The sequence below is a fragment of the Temnothorax nylanderi genome, unplaced genomic scaffold (genome assembly GCF_030848795.1).
Source record: "Temnothorax nylanderi isolate EJ_2023f unplaced genomic scaffold, tnyl_v1.0 TNYL_tig0155_pilon, whole genome shotgun sequence".
Taxonomy (NCBI): domain Eukaryota; kingdom Metazoa; phylum Arthropoda; class Insecta; order Hymenoptera; family Formicidae; genus Temnothorax; species Temnothorax nylanderi.
The window spans coordinates 182,432-200,721 of NW_027249217.1; the positions used below are offsets into that span (position 1 = coordinate 182,432).

An 18,290-nucleotide genomic window follows, 5' to 3' on the forward strand; every position below is an offset into this window, starting at 1 on the left:
CTAGCTTCCGAGAGGGAGGATCGAGGCGAGGAGTCCGGTCCAGCGAGCGGGGCCCTTAAGAGATTCTCAGTCCCAGCTAGAAATGATTGGTCGAATCGACGTCGATTCGACGTCGATGATACTGGTCGATCGACGGTCGAAATTTGTAGTCGATTCGACCTAAAAATGGGCTTAAATTTCGACTAGTCATCGACAAGTCGATTTGACGTCGATTTGATGTCGATTTGATATTAATACTTGTTATTAATTAAGGGCCACTATTTCCAACGTCTGTTAACTCTAATCGACCGTTAACTTTTCAGAATAGCCAATTGGAGTTCAGAATAGCCAACTTCGATTGCTGGCTATTCTGAAAAGTTAACGATCGGTTATTTAGAGTTAACAGACGTTGAAGTGGTTCTATTATATGCTGTTTATGCAATTTTAGCAAAGGTCTGTTAGAGGGATGAACAAGAATATCGGATTAATAGTTGTTAATTAAAGTAAACTTGAGTACAGATCGAAACTAATTAATGCTGTTTATTACTGCGAATATCACAAATTAATATATATATATACATATGAACAAAACTATATGAATATATTTCTTGCCAAATAAACGAAATAAAAGCATTTATGAGGATGGGTTCTCATTAGACTTCTTAGACTTCTTCTCTTTAGACGTCTCCTTAGACTTCTTAATATCGCGTTTCCCATAACTTCCATCCTCTTGTTTTCTATATGGAGCATTTTTTAACCATTGTCCTGCATATGTTGACAAATCCGCCACAGTTACATTAGGTCTCTTGTTATGAATTGCACCTAAAAACGAAATAATATTTTAGGTAAGATTGCTGAACACAAGCAAGAAATGTTTAAGTATCTTACTCCTGTAAAACACATATATACGAATATTCAATATGTACTCACCTATAATCACTTCCCATAATAATAATTTGCAAAAGGGTTTCTTTTGGTTGCCATCGCCTCGAAAATTATATTTACACGCAAGAGAATTAGTAATAGCTGCAGCCATAACTGCATATAATACTTCATTATCTTTTACTTTACACTCCTCTTTGGCTTTAACTTTCAGTTGTACAAAATAATGTACCTTAAAGATGAAAGAAAGACATCACTAGCTGAGTTCAGTAGAAAAGGCAGCTTAACACATTTTATGCCACGTGGGTCACCAGTGACCCTAAACTTTCGATCTTTCAGGCCGTTATGTAATTATTATAGAACAACTATAATAAACATACTGAGTGGGTCGATCACCGGTGACCCATGCGGCATAGAAGACAAATGACATAAAATTAATTCGGCATGGTGTAAATAAGAGTTTTGTGCTGTTTGGATTATATTTTTAGATTTGAATTGACTACAATTCATAGAATTAATTATTCTTGTAGAGCTAAAAATATAATCCAATCAGCACATAACTCTTATTAAATTGCTTTATCTACTAAAATCAGCTACTGTTGAAGTCAAAATTAAAACAAAAAAGCAAAACAAGATAGAAAAATACTTACTAAAATACGGAAATTTTCATTAGTCTTGAGGTATTCCTCAGAAAGTTTCATTTCTTCATCACTTTTTATAGGATATGATGGCATGTTATCAGGATGGGTATGCCTTTCTTCATTCGGAAGGAGAAAACTTGAAAGCTCACACTGAAAGGTTATAATTTTGTCTACTTTCAAATTTATTTCCTGTCTCTCTTCTGCTGCCTTCTTCTTTATTTTTTTGATTTCTTTCAATAAGAGGTGTAGAAGATCTGTAATATTTGATGAAGAAAAAGAATCTGAAGAAAAAGAAAATAGTAAATAATAAACTAAAGTGATAATTGTTGATCTGTTTGCTGTGTTGTTAGTAAAAATATGTTTGAATATTTTGTTCGATCACAAAGTGGGTTTTTTTCAAAGGGTTCTACTTAAATAATAAAGCATAAATAATTACAAATTCTAAATAGATAAAATTAAGAATAAGTTTATATCAAGTATATAAAAATTTTAATAAAATCACTAACAAGGAACATGTCACAATTGTTTGGAACAGATTTAATTCTCCTATAAATATATTAACATAAAAATTCAAAACACGTTTTTTATGTCTCTTAGATTTTTATGTTTAACTACATATTTCTAGGAAAATCAAATCAATTTTAAACAGTTGAGACATGTCTTTCCCTTGTAAAATGATGAAAAATAATATACATGTACATATCCTACAAAATAATATAAAAGCTTAAAGATTGTCTTTTTAAACCTAAGTTTAATAATGACATATAGAAAAATTTAAACAATAAGATTTAAGCAGCAAGCATATCAATCAATCGTGACCAAACATTATTAGAAATTCTTGATTGCAAAATGTTTAAATTCGCTTAATGTTTAAGTTTTACTATTTGAATAACTTTTATATGTGCCACGTTTATTATTATTTGAAAAAAAAAGGATATAGCCAAATTTTCAGGAAAAAGGAAAATATTAAAAATATTATTTATGTAACAGTAAATCTATTTACAACTAACATGTAACTATCATGTCATTATGATTTAAAGTGAAATTTATTTATTAAAGTAAAATAAAAATTAACTTATTTATTAAATTAAAATAAAATAAAAAATTTTATAACAGCACATACTAATCTAGAAAAAGTAGGAAAAACTAATTCTTAACAACTCACCATTGTCACTAGCAGATTTCGTTGGAGACAAAAATAATTCACGTCTATGAAACTTCTTGGAACTTTTATGATTGTTGAACTGTGACAATTGAGATTTAATAGATTTTGTTGAATTTGTAAGCTGATTATTAGACACTGATGATAGCTTAGAGCTACAGGACTTCATAGAACTTTCAGACTGATAGTTAGACATTGATACTTGAGAGTAAGACTTTCCAGGATTTTTCAGTTGACTGTTATTAGAAAATGATATATGAGAGCTAAAAGATTTTCCATAATTTTTCTGTGGAACTATGACAGATCCAGCATTATTATCATCTTGCCTCTCAAATGTGACAGTTTCAGAAGATTTGGATAATTGTGATTCAGCATCATTAGCTTGCCTCTCAATGACAGTTTCAGAAGATTCGGATAATTGTGATTCAGCATCATTATCTTGCCTCTCAATGACAGTTTCAGAAGATTCGGATAATTGTAATTCAGCATCATTATCTTGCCTCTCAATGACAGTTTCAGAATAAGATTTGGATAATTGTGATTCATGATCTTCATCAAGGTTTGTTGATATTTTCTTAGAATTTTTATCAGATAATTGTATTTTAGTTACAGGAGAATCTTGTTGTTTAGACTTCTTTAAGTTGAGCTTCTCTAGAGTTTTTTTATTTAAATATTCCCTCTGTTTTAAGTCCAGTGCCATCTTCGATTTAACTTTTTCCGAAAGTTTCTCATCTTCATTAGCTCTACATTTGGTTGAGTTTGATGACATCTCTGACTGAGGTGAACTGAATGGGACTAGAGGTGGAGATTCAACAGTTCTTTCCTTCAAGTTAGAAGATGAACAATCATCTTCATCTTCTGTACTTGAGTTTAGAATAGGCTGTATTTTACGATATTTCTTCTGAGATTCGTTATTAAATGAGAAATTCTCTTTTCTTTTCTTATTCCGACAACCTCTACCCAACGCACGGTCAGATTCATAGGTAGACGTTGCCTCATATCCTTTGGCTGCATTGTGGGCAGATAAAACATCACCTGTGAGATAAATATGTTTCACTAAGATATAATTTATTAACAATAATAAGACAAGAAAAAATGAAATAAAAGAAATTCAAACATACTATATAATTTCTTAACTTGCACGTGCTCTATTTTCCATAATGAATCTGGATTTTTGTCCATTTTTACAGCATTACTAACCATGGATGATTTCGGAGGCCACAATATCATTGACTTTTTATTTATATAATGATTACTGCTATCGAATCCAACTAACCATTTAGTACGTCCTACTCCATATTCAACGTCATCATTTTCATTGTCTTCATTATTCCTCGTGAAGAATTTCACAACAACAAACTAGAAATACATTATATTAGTTTTAGAGTTGTAACTGATAAGTGTAAATATTGTACAAAAACCAAGAAAAATGCAAATATAAAACAAGTTATTACAAAAGAAAGAAAAAGAACCAACTATTTATTAAATGCGTTTTAAAACTTAGATATGATTAGTTTGGCTCATAGAATGTTAAAACTAAATTAACTGCATGTCACGGAGAAATTAATCACCTAATAATACAGTATATGGATTAAATTATGACGCAGACAGCATGATATTTCTTAAGTGACAAATAAGTACTACTTATAAAAAGGAATAGTGTGCAGTAATGGTATACACAAAAAAGCTTTGTTATCCCTTTCAATTGGGATTAACCAACACTTTGCTGCAATAGACCTAATATTGATCACAGTTTTATTTTGTTCTAGTTCGGACACTTTAAATATTCCCAATTCTGATGAATTAACAGGATAAGTGTAAAAATCTTCCTTGTTGTTAAACATATTTCCCACAATGTACACTTCATTATGTCTATTAATGATATTTTTCAATAAAATTATTTGATTTCTGGTAGTTTTGACACAGTTGTTTGGGCCATTGACGGTTAAAAGAACATCATTTACTATAATGCGACGATATTGTAATCCTTCTAAAGCCTCATCTGGATCAACATGACTCTTCAAAAGTGAAATTTTATTGCTTGCAGATTGCAAATACACCGCTTTCTTTCCTTTCTGCATCTCACGCTTTGCTATTTGTTCCAAAGGTCTATAACCAGATCGCAGTGCTTTTTTGATAGATTTCAATTTATTCTCAAATTGGAAAGCACTAAAGGAATCTAAAGTACCATGAGTAGCGCATTTATCCGCAAGATGACACAGAGAGTGGACATTATATACAACAAACTTGTCTCCAAATACTGTTGCAGCATATTCAATAAATGTTCTTAGCACTTTGTTGGCAAAATTATTTATAGTCTGATGAAGAGGACTGGCTAAAATATAAATGCCACAATGGAGAAGCAAGTAATGTTTGTATAGATTGTTAGGAATTTCTTTAAACACCCATATACCATCATACATGCATAAGCGTCTGAATTCTGTAGCCTTGAAGAAGTTTAATTCTTCTAAACTTCTGGGGGGACGATTGAAATCTTGTGGACATGAACTTTTAATCTGCTTAAGAGTAGTACAAATTTTTTGGAAAACAGTTAAATGAAGTTTCCAAGGTCCTGGCCAATAAATCCAAGCTTCCAATAACCTTTTAAAAACTCCTTCGTGTACTAGGTGCATAGAATCTAATCGAAACTGGGACACAAGTCCAGCTTGTAATCTCAACAATGGTGAAACTCCTCTATGATGATATGGTTGCTCCTGATTTTTAAATGATTCATCAATGCGCAAAGGTGCATTAAGATCAAGGTAAACAGTTCTGTTATTTGCTCTAATTCCCCATACAGTACATTTTTTGCAGGATGCATAACCACAGTGTCCTATGCAACGTTTAACAAGAGACCTGGCGGGTGCATCGAAAATATAATGCCTGATGGAAAAAGGATATGTTCTATCATCCCGTAGATAACCATTATTAAGAAGTCCATCTGCTTCATTGATAAAATCAAATAAAAACTTCTCAACATCGTCTGGATCGTGTTTTCCAAAATAAATACCAATAATAAATGGCTCATTTTTAGTACCTACAAGTTTGCCAAGTATAGGCCAAAACTTCTTTTTAGACTTTCTAAATAAAGGCAAACCATCAACATTGATGTCAATTTGAATTTCATTATTTACTCTCAAATACTCATCTAGTAAATAACAGTCTAGATTTTCCTTGATACCCCTGTACCAAAAATAATTTTCATCAAAGTTATCAATAGTAACGTTGGGATTACCCAATAGAGTTTTATAACTTCTTGGCAAACTAGGAAATCCACGAGACAGCCTCTGAAGTAAATCATCTAATTTTGACATTGAAAGAACACCAGGTGCTCTTGCCCATTCTTTAAGTGTTCTAAGAATAAATTTTTCTTTTGTAACATCATTACCAAACTGTAGCGCTCTCTCATTTTCTCCACCTGTACTTTCGCTATCATTTTCATTTCCAGATTCCCTACCAAGTCTTTCATCCTCAGTTTCAAAATGAGCTTCTCCTTCACTATTACTAATGCTGTCATCCTCTATTTCAAAATGAGCTTCTCCTTCACTATCACTATTGCTGTCTACTTCGTTTAAATAAAACTGTGGAACATCCACTTGAGCAACAAGCTCATTACTGTTATTTGCTCCATTTAGTTGAGCATGTAGACTGTTCCTCAAATCAAAAGAATCATCATCCTCATCAGAGGATAGAATAGGAATATTGATATCAGCAAGTGAAGACGAGCTACTACTATTGTCATTGTTGCTATTTCTTCTTGACATAACTTTGGACATAATTTTAGATCTCATTAATTGTTCTTCTTCTTCCTGTCTAAATCTTTTGGTTATTAATCGCTCCGCTCTTCTTTTAAAATTCCGTTTACCTGACAAAGCAATCTAAACCAAACAACAAACAAAAAGAAATGTATATATATAATCATTTCATTACTACAATAATGAAATATTCATAACAAAACATGTGATAACGCAAAGAAATGTATCACAGAATTGAAATAAATCAAACATAATAAAACATAATAAAAGTAAACCACAAATCACTGTGGCTATATCAAATAATATGCCTTCATTCAGAGATAATAATAAACAGTCTGTCACAATGAAAAATCAATCAAGCATTTACGAAAAATGATCAAAATTGTATTGTACATCTCAAAAGCATCAAACTATTAAAAAACTTCAGCACTTATGATCTTTATAACGAACAAATAAACAAGTCCTTGCGTATATGGATTTCTGATCTTAACCCTCAATTAGCACACCTCAGCTCGGTTGGGCCACCTCAAATGCCACACTAGTGCGATTCGAGATTTTGACAACTTTTAACTGTCGTATCTCAGTCATTTTTAACCCTTAAATGCCACCCGGGGTCCAGCGGACCCCAGACCCTTTAGAATGATATATTTTCAAATGTTTCCGCCAAATATGGAGCTCATATTTATTTATTTATTATTTTTTATTTTTTTGATTTTGGAGCCAACATTTTAACTGTTGGCGATCTTAATTTTTTATACTATGTTGAAATTGAAATTTTAGCAATATAAGCATTTTATTCCCTTTTCTAAGCCTTGAACAACATTGAAAATAATTTTCATAACTAAATATCAAAAAATCAATAAGTAAGGAGACATTTTTCATGCTGGGGTCTTTTAGACCCCATGTGTCATTTACGAGATTCTTGAGAGGTGTGGCATTTAAGGGTTAATAAAAATTTATGTAAAATTTCCCTGGCAATCGAGTAGTGCACTTTATTTTAGGAAAAAGAAATGATTTTTATATGAAAAATTGAAATATATAAAGTACTAAACGAAAAAAAAGTGGTGCGAATTAGCACATGTATGCTAATTGAGGGTTAACGAATATATTGTAAATACAATAATATAACTACAATATAGCAATTTAAATAAGAATAATCAAAACGTTCATTATCAAAACGCAAATGAAAAAAGCTAAAAGAGAAAAATCCAACACAAACAATTAAGATTTATATATCTGAAATAAAAACCATCATATAATGAATTTCGTCTCAATTACAATATAATCATACATATGGTTATATAATCATATAGATACAGATAAAATTTATATATAACTGCTTCATATATATCATCATTTTATATAATTATAACTTATTCTTCTCGGATAAACAAACCTAACCTTTAATTTATCCATTTTATATAATAATTTTAATAGCCTTCCTATTTTACATAAATCGTAAACTTATGGAAAAATATATTTAAAATCTATGTGCGATACATGAAATAATAGAAAAAAATTTAGAATATCTTTTCAAGTATAACAATTTAGCATTTTTAACTTGAATCATATATAAACACACATTGTTAACAGTAATTAAGAATTCAGATCCATTAATTTGGATATTGCAATCAAATCTCAAAGCACATTAAAAAAAGTATTGCAATGGATGAAAGTTGAGAGAGAGAGAGGGAGGGAGGGAGAGGGAGGGAGAGGGAGAGAGAGAGAGAGAGAGAGAGAGAGAGAGAGAGAAAGAGAGAGAGAGAGAGAGAGAGAGAGAGAGAGAGAGAGAGAGAGAGAGAGGGAGGAGAGAGAGGAGAGAGGGAGAGAGAGGGAGAGAGGGAGAGAGAGAGAGAGGAGAGAGAGGAGAGAGAGAGAGAGAGAGAGAGAGAGAGAGAGAGAGAGAGAGAGAGAGAGAGAGAGAGAGAGAGAGAGAGAGAGAGAGAGAGAGAGAGAGAGAGAGAGAGAGAGAGAGAGAGAGAGAGAGAGAGAGAGAGAGAGAGAGAGAGAGAGAGAGAGAGAGAGAGAGAGAGGAGATATTTACGGATTTCTGATTACTATTCGCCATGATTATATTATATAATAATACATCTGATGTATATTAATCTTCTCCCTTCTTCAGCCCGCATAAGGGCCGGGAACGTCTCGGTCACAAAACACAAGACCTCTCAGCCCCACAAACTTCCACAAGCAGATTATTAGGGATATATGCTGAGTAAACAATAACTGGACCGTTTTCCTCCTTTATGATCCACAGAATTTTGTAATAAGTATATTGTGGAGAGTCAATTAGAGACGGAATATTGTTAACACAAACCTGTATTGCACTACACCGTTACAAGCGCGACCTTGCTTCTTCTTCCGCCATATTCTCTACTCTCCTCCTTCCGCTCGTCGCTCGCTGCGACTTTCGATATATCGATACGATACTTCTCGCTCGACTCTCTTTCGACTTACAACAATATATAGTTCCTTAATTATAATGAGTCACAAGTCTTTCGAATTAATCGAAAGACAATAGAAATTTTATAAAAATATTAGCAATTGCTCAATTAACATAAAAACAATTTTTATAATAAGGTCGAAAATGACAAAAATATCGACCAGTCATCGACATCGACCAGTCATCGATCAGTCATCGACATTATACTGCATATGACACATCCGCCACAGTTACGTACATTATATGTCTTTTATAACAATATTTGCAATTTGCAATTAACATAAAAACAATCTTTATAATAAGGTCGAAAATGACAAAAATATCGACTAGTCATCGACATCGACCATTCATCGACGCATCGACGTCGAATCGACGTCGATTCGACCAATCATTTCTGGCTGGGATTGGGACGCCATATTTGAAGACAGACATTAGTCAAAAAAGTACAAGGGCCTCCGCTAGAGTTTATATTCGTCTTGAGATCTAAGAATTACTTTCATTCTTATGGCTCTGGCTTGAAATTCTAGCCCAAGAACCGATCTTATAGACATTAATGCAGAGGCCCCCCTCTCTTTTCATTTTTCTTTCTTCTTTTTTTTCATAATCGGTATTACGTTTCAGTAAACATTCGGACTCACATTTTCAATTAGTAATCCAGACATCTTAATTTTGTCCTGTAAGATCTGGTTTTTTATTTCAGTTCATTTATTTTCTATTCTATCTTCACAGGACAGATTACTGATTTCGTTTACTTTTATTTCAACTAATGTAAAAACTTTTTAGTTACTCTCAATTTCTTTCACGTTAACATATTTTATTTTTTGTAAAGATAACTACACATAATAAAGACAAAATTGACTTCAAAGGAACTCTTTTTCTGTCGCTCACCTATCTAAGAATTCTAGATAAACCTGCCGTGTTTGCCATTACTTTTTAAACATAATTAAATTAAATAAAAAAATTAAATAATTAAAAATAAATATTAAAGACAGAAAGTAAAAAAGTTTTTATATATAGGCACCTATATACAGGCATTATACTAATTATAATTGTATTCAGCAGAAAGCTGCTTTGCAACTGCAGTTGTAAAATTCGTGAATTTGATTGGTGTATTACTCTTAGTTTCGGCGAAAATTAAAAGCATACACCAATCATATTCACAAATTTTACAACAATTGCAAAGTAGTTTTCTTTGCTAAACACAGCTTTTTATTACTTGCGTTATATGTATGAAACGCCATTTGCTGCGCGTGCGCAAACAACCCGCCAACCGAGCAACGACTTGAATATTTCGTTGAGCACCGACGGCGCCAAACAGCAGTGCTGCAATTGGATATAAGTCCGTGATCGGAACTTCGGAAGGCTGTTAATAGACTAAAATAAGGTAGAGAACAACGTAAGTCGCGAAAGGCTATATATTTTACAGTCTTTTACGTCTTACGTTTTTCTATGTATGCTTTACTTTATGTCCACGCTACGACAGACGTCTCGTTCTTAGCCGAACGCTGCCCTTGCGGCAACCCAACGCAAAATATTAACCATAATTATGGTAATATTTAATTGCAGATTGTACTGTAGTAAAGCCTCTTATTTAGTCAAATACATTGAGGAAACCGTTCCTCAATTTCCAAGAGATATTCTCCCATTTTTAAATAATCCCCCTCATCAATTCATCCGTCTTCTCCTCGCAACTTGCAAGTCTATGGATCTCCCCCCCTTAGAAAGAGCCGAAGAGTTTAATCGGATGATCATGTTAATCGGAGACGGTGAATCGGCCCATATCTGCAGTGAGGAAATAATAATCAATATCGAGTCGAAATCGATTTATTCTGAGTCGAAAAGTCATCGAAAGTTGTGCCATAAATCAATCGAAATCGATGAATATTTCAATTACTTTTCGATATACGTTTTCGACGTCAATTAGATTCGTCAATTCGATGGGTCATTTCTCGCTGGGATATTGGGCTCAAGTAGTTATAGTAGGCCGATTCCACCCCGGGAGCTCCGAGGGGGGTGAGGGAGAGGGGGTATCGGAATGCGCGGGGGGGTAAGCGGGGGAAGGGGGCGGGGGAGGGGTATCGGGTTACACAAGGATATCAGATTACAAGGAGATAACGCGGGAGTGAGCGGGGGGGAATGGCGGGGTATCGGATTACAAGGATATCGGATTACAAGGATATCGGATTTCAAGGATATCGGATTTCAAGGATATCGGATTTCAAGGATATCGGATTTCAAGGATATCGGATTTCAAAGATATCGGATTTCAAGGATATCGGATTTCAAGGATATCGGATTACGCGGTGAAGGGGGGCGGGCGGGATGACTTACGTCCGGTATGACTCACCGGGATAACTCACCTGCGCAAAATATGGTGCGGGGGGTCCGCGTTCGCGTTCGCGGTCGCGCCGCGGGTCCGCGTGTGGGTCCGCGTGGGGGTGCGCGTCGCGCCGCGAGGTCCGCGTGGGGGTCCGCGTGGAAGTCCGCGGGGTCGGCGGTCGCGCCGCGGGGTACGTTCGCAACGACGCCGCTAGGCGGCGCATAATAGTAAGACTAACTCGATAGCGCACTGCGTAGGAGCGTGTTTTGTCGATGACGCATCGAACCTGTCGGGACATGTTTCGCGGGCGCCGTAAACAAATTTTTTCTAGGAAAAGGGAGTGGTTATCGCGTAGACTAAACAATCTATCTACGCAGTACGCGAGACAAAGGAAGAAATGACGTCATCGGGACGATGATCGACCCGATAACGTATCGAACCTGTCGGAACATGTTCGTCGTAAACAACATTTTTCTAGGAAAAGGGGGTGTTATCGCGTAGACAAAACAATTTCGCACTTTTTTTTACGACGCAGTACGCTAAACAAAGGAAAAAATGACGGATCGACGATGATCGACCGCATCGAAGCGATGATAAAATTTAGGTAGAGATGGGTATGCACGCAAAGAAATTACATCGTTCATTTAGTTGTAAAAAAGCCTGTTTATTTAACTCTTTTTTTACATAATATATCTTACGTACTAAAAAACTAAAGCTGTGAGCTCACAATCAATAAGCTGATTTGTATTGAACGCATCGCTAGCGTATATTACATTCGACGCTTCCTTAGGATCCGTTACAGTGGACGCGATATCGGAGAACTGCGCAAACTTTGCATCGACTGCCACAAGTATTCTGATCAATCGATCGAATCTTGCAACGATGCACCAATCGAGATCGAACATACGGTGTAACGTCGATTCGGTCATCATCAAGCGTACGTTTACAGATTTGAGACGTATGAGTTTGACGTTATTAACCGACGTACAAACTCTCACCGTTAGCGGTCCAACGTTTATAAAACTATGGATATCTTTGTAGTCATTGCAAAAGAAATTCTGAATGTTTCGTCGTTGCTCATAGAGTGCCTTCCACGTTTCGAGAGATCACAGCAGTTCTTTTCCTCGATGATCTCCCACGGCGATCTCCACGTAACTCGGTGGGCCCACGTTGATACCAATTTCGAGGAATTTGTATCCCGTAGCTGTCAACGCGTATCGTCTGCCGAGTATACGAACCGCGAGACGCTCCAATGAAATGCTGTATAAAAGAAATGAAATTAGTTTTTTTTTTTCGTAAGTATTACAATTTGCAAAAATATAAAAACTGGGGGAGGCTCTATATGTTTTTTTTCTTAAAAGAAACTTACCTATTACATCTGTTTTCACACGACTGAGTTTCAACATTGTGAATCGGCACGTAATAATTCACGGCATTCACGCGTTTTCCACCATTGTTGCTGTTGCTGCTGCTGCTGCATCCTTCAAAGGAGAACATTTTTCCTCTTGGCTCTGAGAAGTTGACCGTCAGTACAAGCGATCGCGACAAGACTGATCATATAAAATTAATCGAGTATACGCGACAATTCCAAAAGTAATAATGTGGTGGGGGAAAAAAGAGGGGATTAATGTTTATAGAACTGCGCAGTGGATTTTTTTAGAAGAGGGGGAAGTAAAGCCTACTCTAACGGTGATGATGGGGGAGGGGTGGGGGAGTAAGAAATAAAACATTATAAAAAGTTATATATAATTTATTTTTTAATTCTGGCGATCATCATTATACGTTAACAATGTATTTCATTGGAAATGGACGTTGGCGTCGCGCGCGACCACCAGTTAAATAGTTTTATTACATTTTGTAATGCGCAATTCTTGACATGATTTCCGCATCGCATAGTATTGGTGTCATCCAGTTTATTCAAAGATTCGATATTTTCGTAATGCGCATCCAGAGTCTCGACGATTAGGTTTTTTCTCGCATAATTCTCCAGCAGATCCACCAGCCATTCTCGTTTCTGACATCCCTTGACGTACACGAAAGTCGGCATCTCGTCGTCATCATCTTCTTCTTCATTATCTTCTTCTTCTACACCAAGCACGGCCGATGTAATCAGGTGTTTCACCGTGCTATACAGCACGTTTCCGTCTTCCCATCGTAATCCATGGTGATTCGCAATCAACCAGGTAGCGCAGGATTTTGTGAGGAGATTCCACGGCATGGGGTACGTAAAGATGTGATGCGTCAGAACGCAGCCTTTTCTCAGCACCGCCACCTCCTTCACGACAAATTTCATCCCGACGAGGAATCCTTGCAGGTCCACGAACGTTGGTACGGGCATGACGAGATTTCTTTATCTCTCTCTCTCGTCGATGCGTCAATTGAGAGGAATGACGCGCAACTCTGCAAACCGTCTCGCGACACTCTGATTTATACTTCCCCCTCCTTCCCTTGCCCCTCTAAATAATTGTATCGGAGAGTGATGGAAAGAGAGAGAAAAAAATATTCACGTCGACGTTGCCGCGAACACTCAGACTATTTTGCGCACCACGTTCGTCAACGGGTTGTACTCAATCACGCGGTCGTGTATGATGAGACAGTACGCGGAGGTATTCGGCGGTACGTTCTCCATGCAATCGAATTCTATTCTGACATCCACGGTGGCGTTTTTTACGGATTCGTTTTGTCGAGAGCAATCGATGATCACAAACGGGCCGTTACGTAGAAAAATCGAAACGGTGAGACTCGGCTCGAGATATTCATATCCGTAGTAGCCCTTGCAGAAACGCGCGTACATATCGTACAGAATCGCCCATCTGTGTTTATCAAAGTCCAAATTCAAATCGTTGTACGGATAAACTTCCGAGTTGAGGTAGAGTTTTACGTTGGTCAAGTTGCTGTCGTCGAATCGGCTTGTGTCGGCGGACATAACGTTCTTCCGACCCGTCTGCAGAGCGAAGACGTATCGCGGTTTTTCGAGCTGAGTCGCGGTCTTAATGGCCCACGAGTGCTTGGTCGTGTTCTGCAACAGGGGATACTCGTACAGATCCCACGAACGGAAACCCATACTTAGATATCGTCCGTTTTCCAGCATCGACAGCTTGTTGATCTTGTTCAATACCACGTGAGGCATTCGCCATTGTATCTTGAGTATTTTGATAGTAGGCTCCAACGCGAGACTTCCCACCAGGGAATTGTTGTCGTTGCGCGATCGTATCAAGATCAATTCGTGACGAGCATTGATCACCACGCGTTTGTAATACTCGCAAAATCCCAGTAACAAGTTGAGCGGTACGCAAAAATTGAAATATCCGTTCGCGTTATTCTGTGGATCCCAGTCAGCGTTTCTCAGGATCACGCTTCTGTCGGACGATACCGTAACGTAGTTCTTGAGCGTGCTGGATATTCCTACGTTTCTGCAGCAATCAATCTCCATACCGTCAAGCTCGTATCGAATCTAATCGAACATGAACGCGACGCAATTAGTCCCCAGTACCACGTTATCGACTTGGCCGGCTGCTCTGGTCACCGTCAATGTTATTTCGACGTAGAGAAAACTTTCGCACGGCAACGTATACAGATATTGCTGTTGTATGGGTATTCGTATCTCGTCGTCAAACGTTGTGTTGGCGTGCGGGTTGTACGTGTGAGTCTCGATCTTGACGATGCGATCGTCAAAGACCGGCTCGCCTCCGATGTTGAGAATTTCAGTCATCGTTCAGATGTTTCGCACAGCGAATCCCAGAGATTATAAAAATTTAACGTTGGACGCGTTGAGCCTCTTTCTCGTCTCTTGTTTAACGCCACCGAATGTCGACTTGACGATATCGTCGATCGGTACAGCCGTAAAGATATTACTGTTATCTGTCGCGTGCTCCGAGTCGTTCAACACTAGCATCTCATATGTCGCGCGTACACTCACGCACACGGCTGCCGCGTTATCGCTCTCGCCGTCGTACGTGCAATCTGACGATGATCTCTTCTCCGCAAAAATCGAGCAATCGTCCGTCTTGATCAGCGACGCGTATCGTTAGATTCGTAACGCTCCGCGCGATGATCGGCAGGTAAATGATCTGCGCTGGCGTTTCCAATATCTTATATCCCGGTGGTTCGGTGAAAATTCGTGTACCGTATGAACGCGTTTGCCGTTGCTGTACGCACCCGCGGTTACGTTACACTCCACGCGGATAATTTTTACGTTGATAATATTAATCGGTGCGTCCGATTCGTTACCACTGTCCCGGCTGTAATATACGCGTCGACGAGAATCCCAGCAGCGATCCGACGTTGTTCGGTTGGTTAAAGTTCACTCTGAAAGCGCACTTGATCTCGCTCTTCATCGTATTGTAATTTGCGCGGAGCACTATCGGGTATTCCGCGGGCTCGTCTTCATAGCCGTTCGCGCGAACGGTCTCCTCTCGCGCGATATCCGCGACCGACGTACGATAGTCGTTGGAACGAACCACGCGTCGCGGACGTTTCCGTGAAATTTCACGTTTCAAAAACTCGTATATGGCCCGTATCTCGTACGATCCCTCGGAAATCGTAATTTCCGTGTCATCCTCGTCGAAATAAAATTTATTATTTGAAGAATTCATGTTTTGAATTGTATGATAAGTCTCAAATCACGTTAGACCGAGCTCGTAGTCACCGTCGCTCAGATCCACGGCAGGGAAAATAGTGCTCCGCGAGGATGCTGCTCTTCCCGGTCAGCGTGAACGTTATAGACATGTCAACGGAAGCTGTTCGACGAACACTGAGTTTCCACACGGTGCGTCGTCAGGTTTTAAATTAGCGCCTATCGTTGTCGATCGTCCGGAGAAATTGCAAGCACAATTGTCCACAGATGCTCTGATCGTATCGCTGATAAGACGTGCGATTGTACTCAATCTTCGTCACGCTCTATCCGAAATATCGCACCAGTTCTTTCGGTGGTCGAAGATGCCGAAACTGTCGAAATATACGACTTGATCTCCCCTCTTGGCGTACGCTACCCAATGAGTACCGGGGCCCGCTGCATCGTCCAAATTCACGATACCGCTCTCGTTTCGACGTACGCCTTCGAAGATCGGTAACGAATTACGCATGAAAACACCTCTGAAGAACGGTACGCGCATTCGCCTTGCCAGTCGACTCAATTGTACGTTAGTCGTAATACCCGTGGGCATATTTAACGACTTCTTTGATGTTTTTTTTTAATCTTTAACGCTACTCCTCGCCCGCGTTTGTGCGGGCCGAGATACAATCCTTGTCCATATTTGTACGGAGCGAGATAAAGTCCGCGACCTTCCATGGCGCGATTGTGACGTTGCGTCTCTTCCAGCTGACGTCGCGCGGCTTTGCTAGCGTTCACCGCCGTTGTAATTCCGGCCGCTCCGCCGGCCAGAGAACCGAGAACTCCCAATAACGGTAGAATCGGCATTACGCCACCTCGTTTCGCTGTCGGAAGTATTCATTTCTTTGTCGACCTTTTCCTCGTTCGTGTTTTCGTGTTCTGATAAGTTTGCTGGAAAGTCCGCACGGTGTACGTTTCGAGAACGTGTACGTGTACTCGAAATCGCTGCAACAGCTGAAATATCGATATTTGGAGAATTTGTTGACATCGATCGACGAAATCGGCTACTTTACGTTCTCCAATAACAGTGACGTCATTCCACCGAGCGACGCGTGTCCAAACTCGATCTTCGTCTTCGACGACGTGGCGTGCGATAAGCAAGACACTGCCCACAAAACATTAAGATATACTCAGTATATACATTGTATATACATCCATGTATATTACATGTATCATGTATATACTTTTGTGATGCACTGTACATATCTGGGATGTGTACTGCATGTGCAAATGTTTCCACTATGATGTACATTAAAGGTCCTTTGTATATACACATGTACATCAAACGTATATGATTTACACTACCTATGTATGTACCCATAAAACATTAGGATATATGTTATGTACATACACTGTACGTACATCCATGTATATACTTTTGTACTGCAATATACATACAGAGGATGTGAAATGAATATGCAAATGTTACCGAAATTATGTGCATTAAGGGTTCTTTGCATATACACGTGTATATAAAATGTACGTGATTTACACTATCTATGTATATATTTGGGGATTTATTCGTATATCACATGTATATACATACGATATACACTGTATATACATATGTATATACAGGGTATATCGTATACCCTGTATATGAAATTCGAAATTTTCGACCGTATCTGCCTCTTCTGTACATGTAATAAAGCAATGTATGCATAATTAAATATGTTATGCGATGTAAATATTACTATAGAACTTTTTTATAATGTAATATAATCTTTTTCAATTATCTTTTAATATGTTCAATAAACACGGGCTATTAATTTTTGCAAATAATACACGTAAATGTAATATTATATGATTACCATATTCTTTACTTACTATTCCTTAATTGAGGATATATTGAATCATCTGATGAAGATTTTTCAGCTTCAGAAGACAATTCATATTCACTTTCATATTCAACTCTTTTACGGCCTTTCTTTTTATTTTTCTTATTACTACTACGTTTCTGTTTTAAATTTTCGTTGTTGGAAGAAAGATTATCTGTGTTCTTCTTTATAGCTTTCCTTTGTGCTTCTTTATAATCGTCTGTAAAAATATAAGTCATATAAATAATTTATAATACAATTTATAATACATGTATAATTTATAATACAATTAAAGTAACATTATATTAAAATAAAATAAATTTATATATTATATATTAATTATAAATTCTACTCCATTTGAAGACCTAACTGAGCAATGCAAATAAGAGTTCTTTTACATTGTAACACAAGTAAAAATATGGGGTCCTCCGTAGCCCTAGGCGGGGGAACAGGTGGATAAATGGTAGGAGAGTGAAAGGAGATGAAGGGAGAGATTGAGAGGTGAGGAAGGTGTTGATTGAAGGGGGTAGATAGGGGAGTGCGAAAGGAAGACGGGAGAATGGAGGCGAAGCGGAAGGTGGTCTGAAGGAGACGGGAATCGTTGGTGAAGTGGCACGTGGAAAGTGAGGTTAGGGAGAAGGGCGGGAGTGAAGGAATGGAGGTAGCAGCCCAGGTTACA

General features: G+C 37.6%; 1 protein-coding gene across 1 annotated transcript; it reads right to left on the bottom strand.

Annotated features, from left to right (window-relative positions):
• Positions 1 to 13,709: 13,709 nt before the first annotated feature.
• LOC139777619 (uncharacterized) lies at positions 13,710 to 14,615 on the bottom strand. The gene has a single exon (XM_071715173.1). It carries the CDS (start codon positions 14,613 to 14,615, stop codon positions 13,710 to 13,712), a length of 906 nt encoding a protein of 301 aa, XP_071571274.1.
• Positions 14,616 to 18,290: the final 3,675 nt, after the last annotated feature.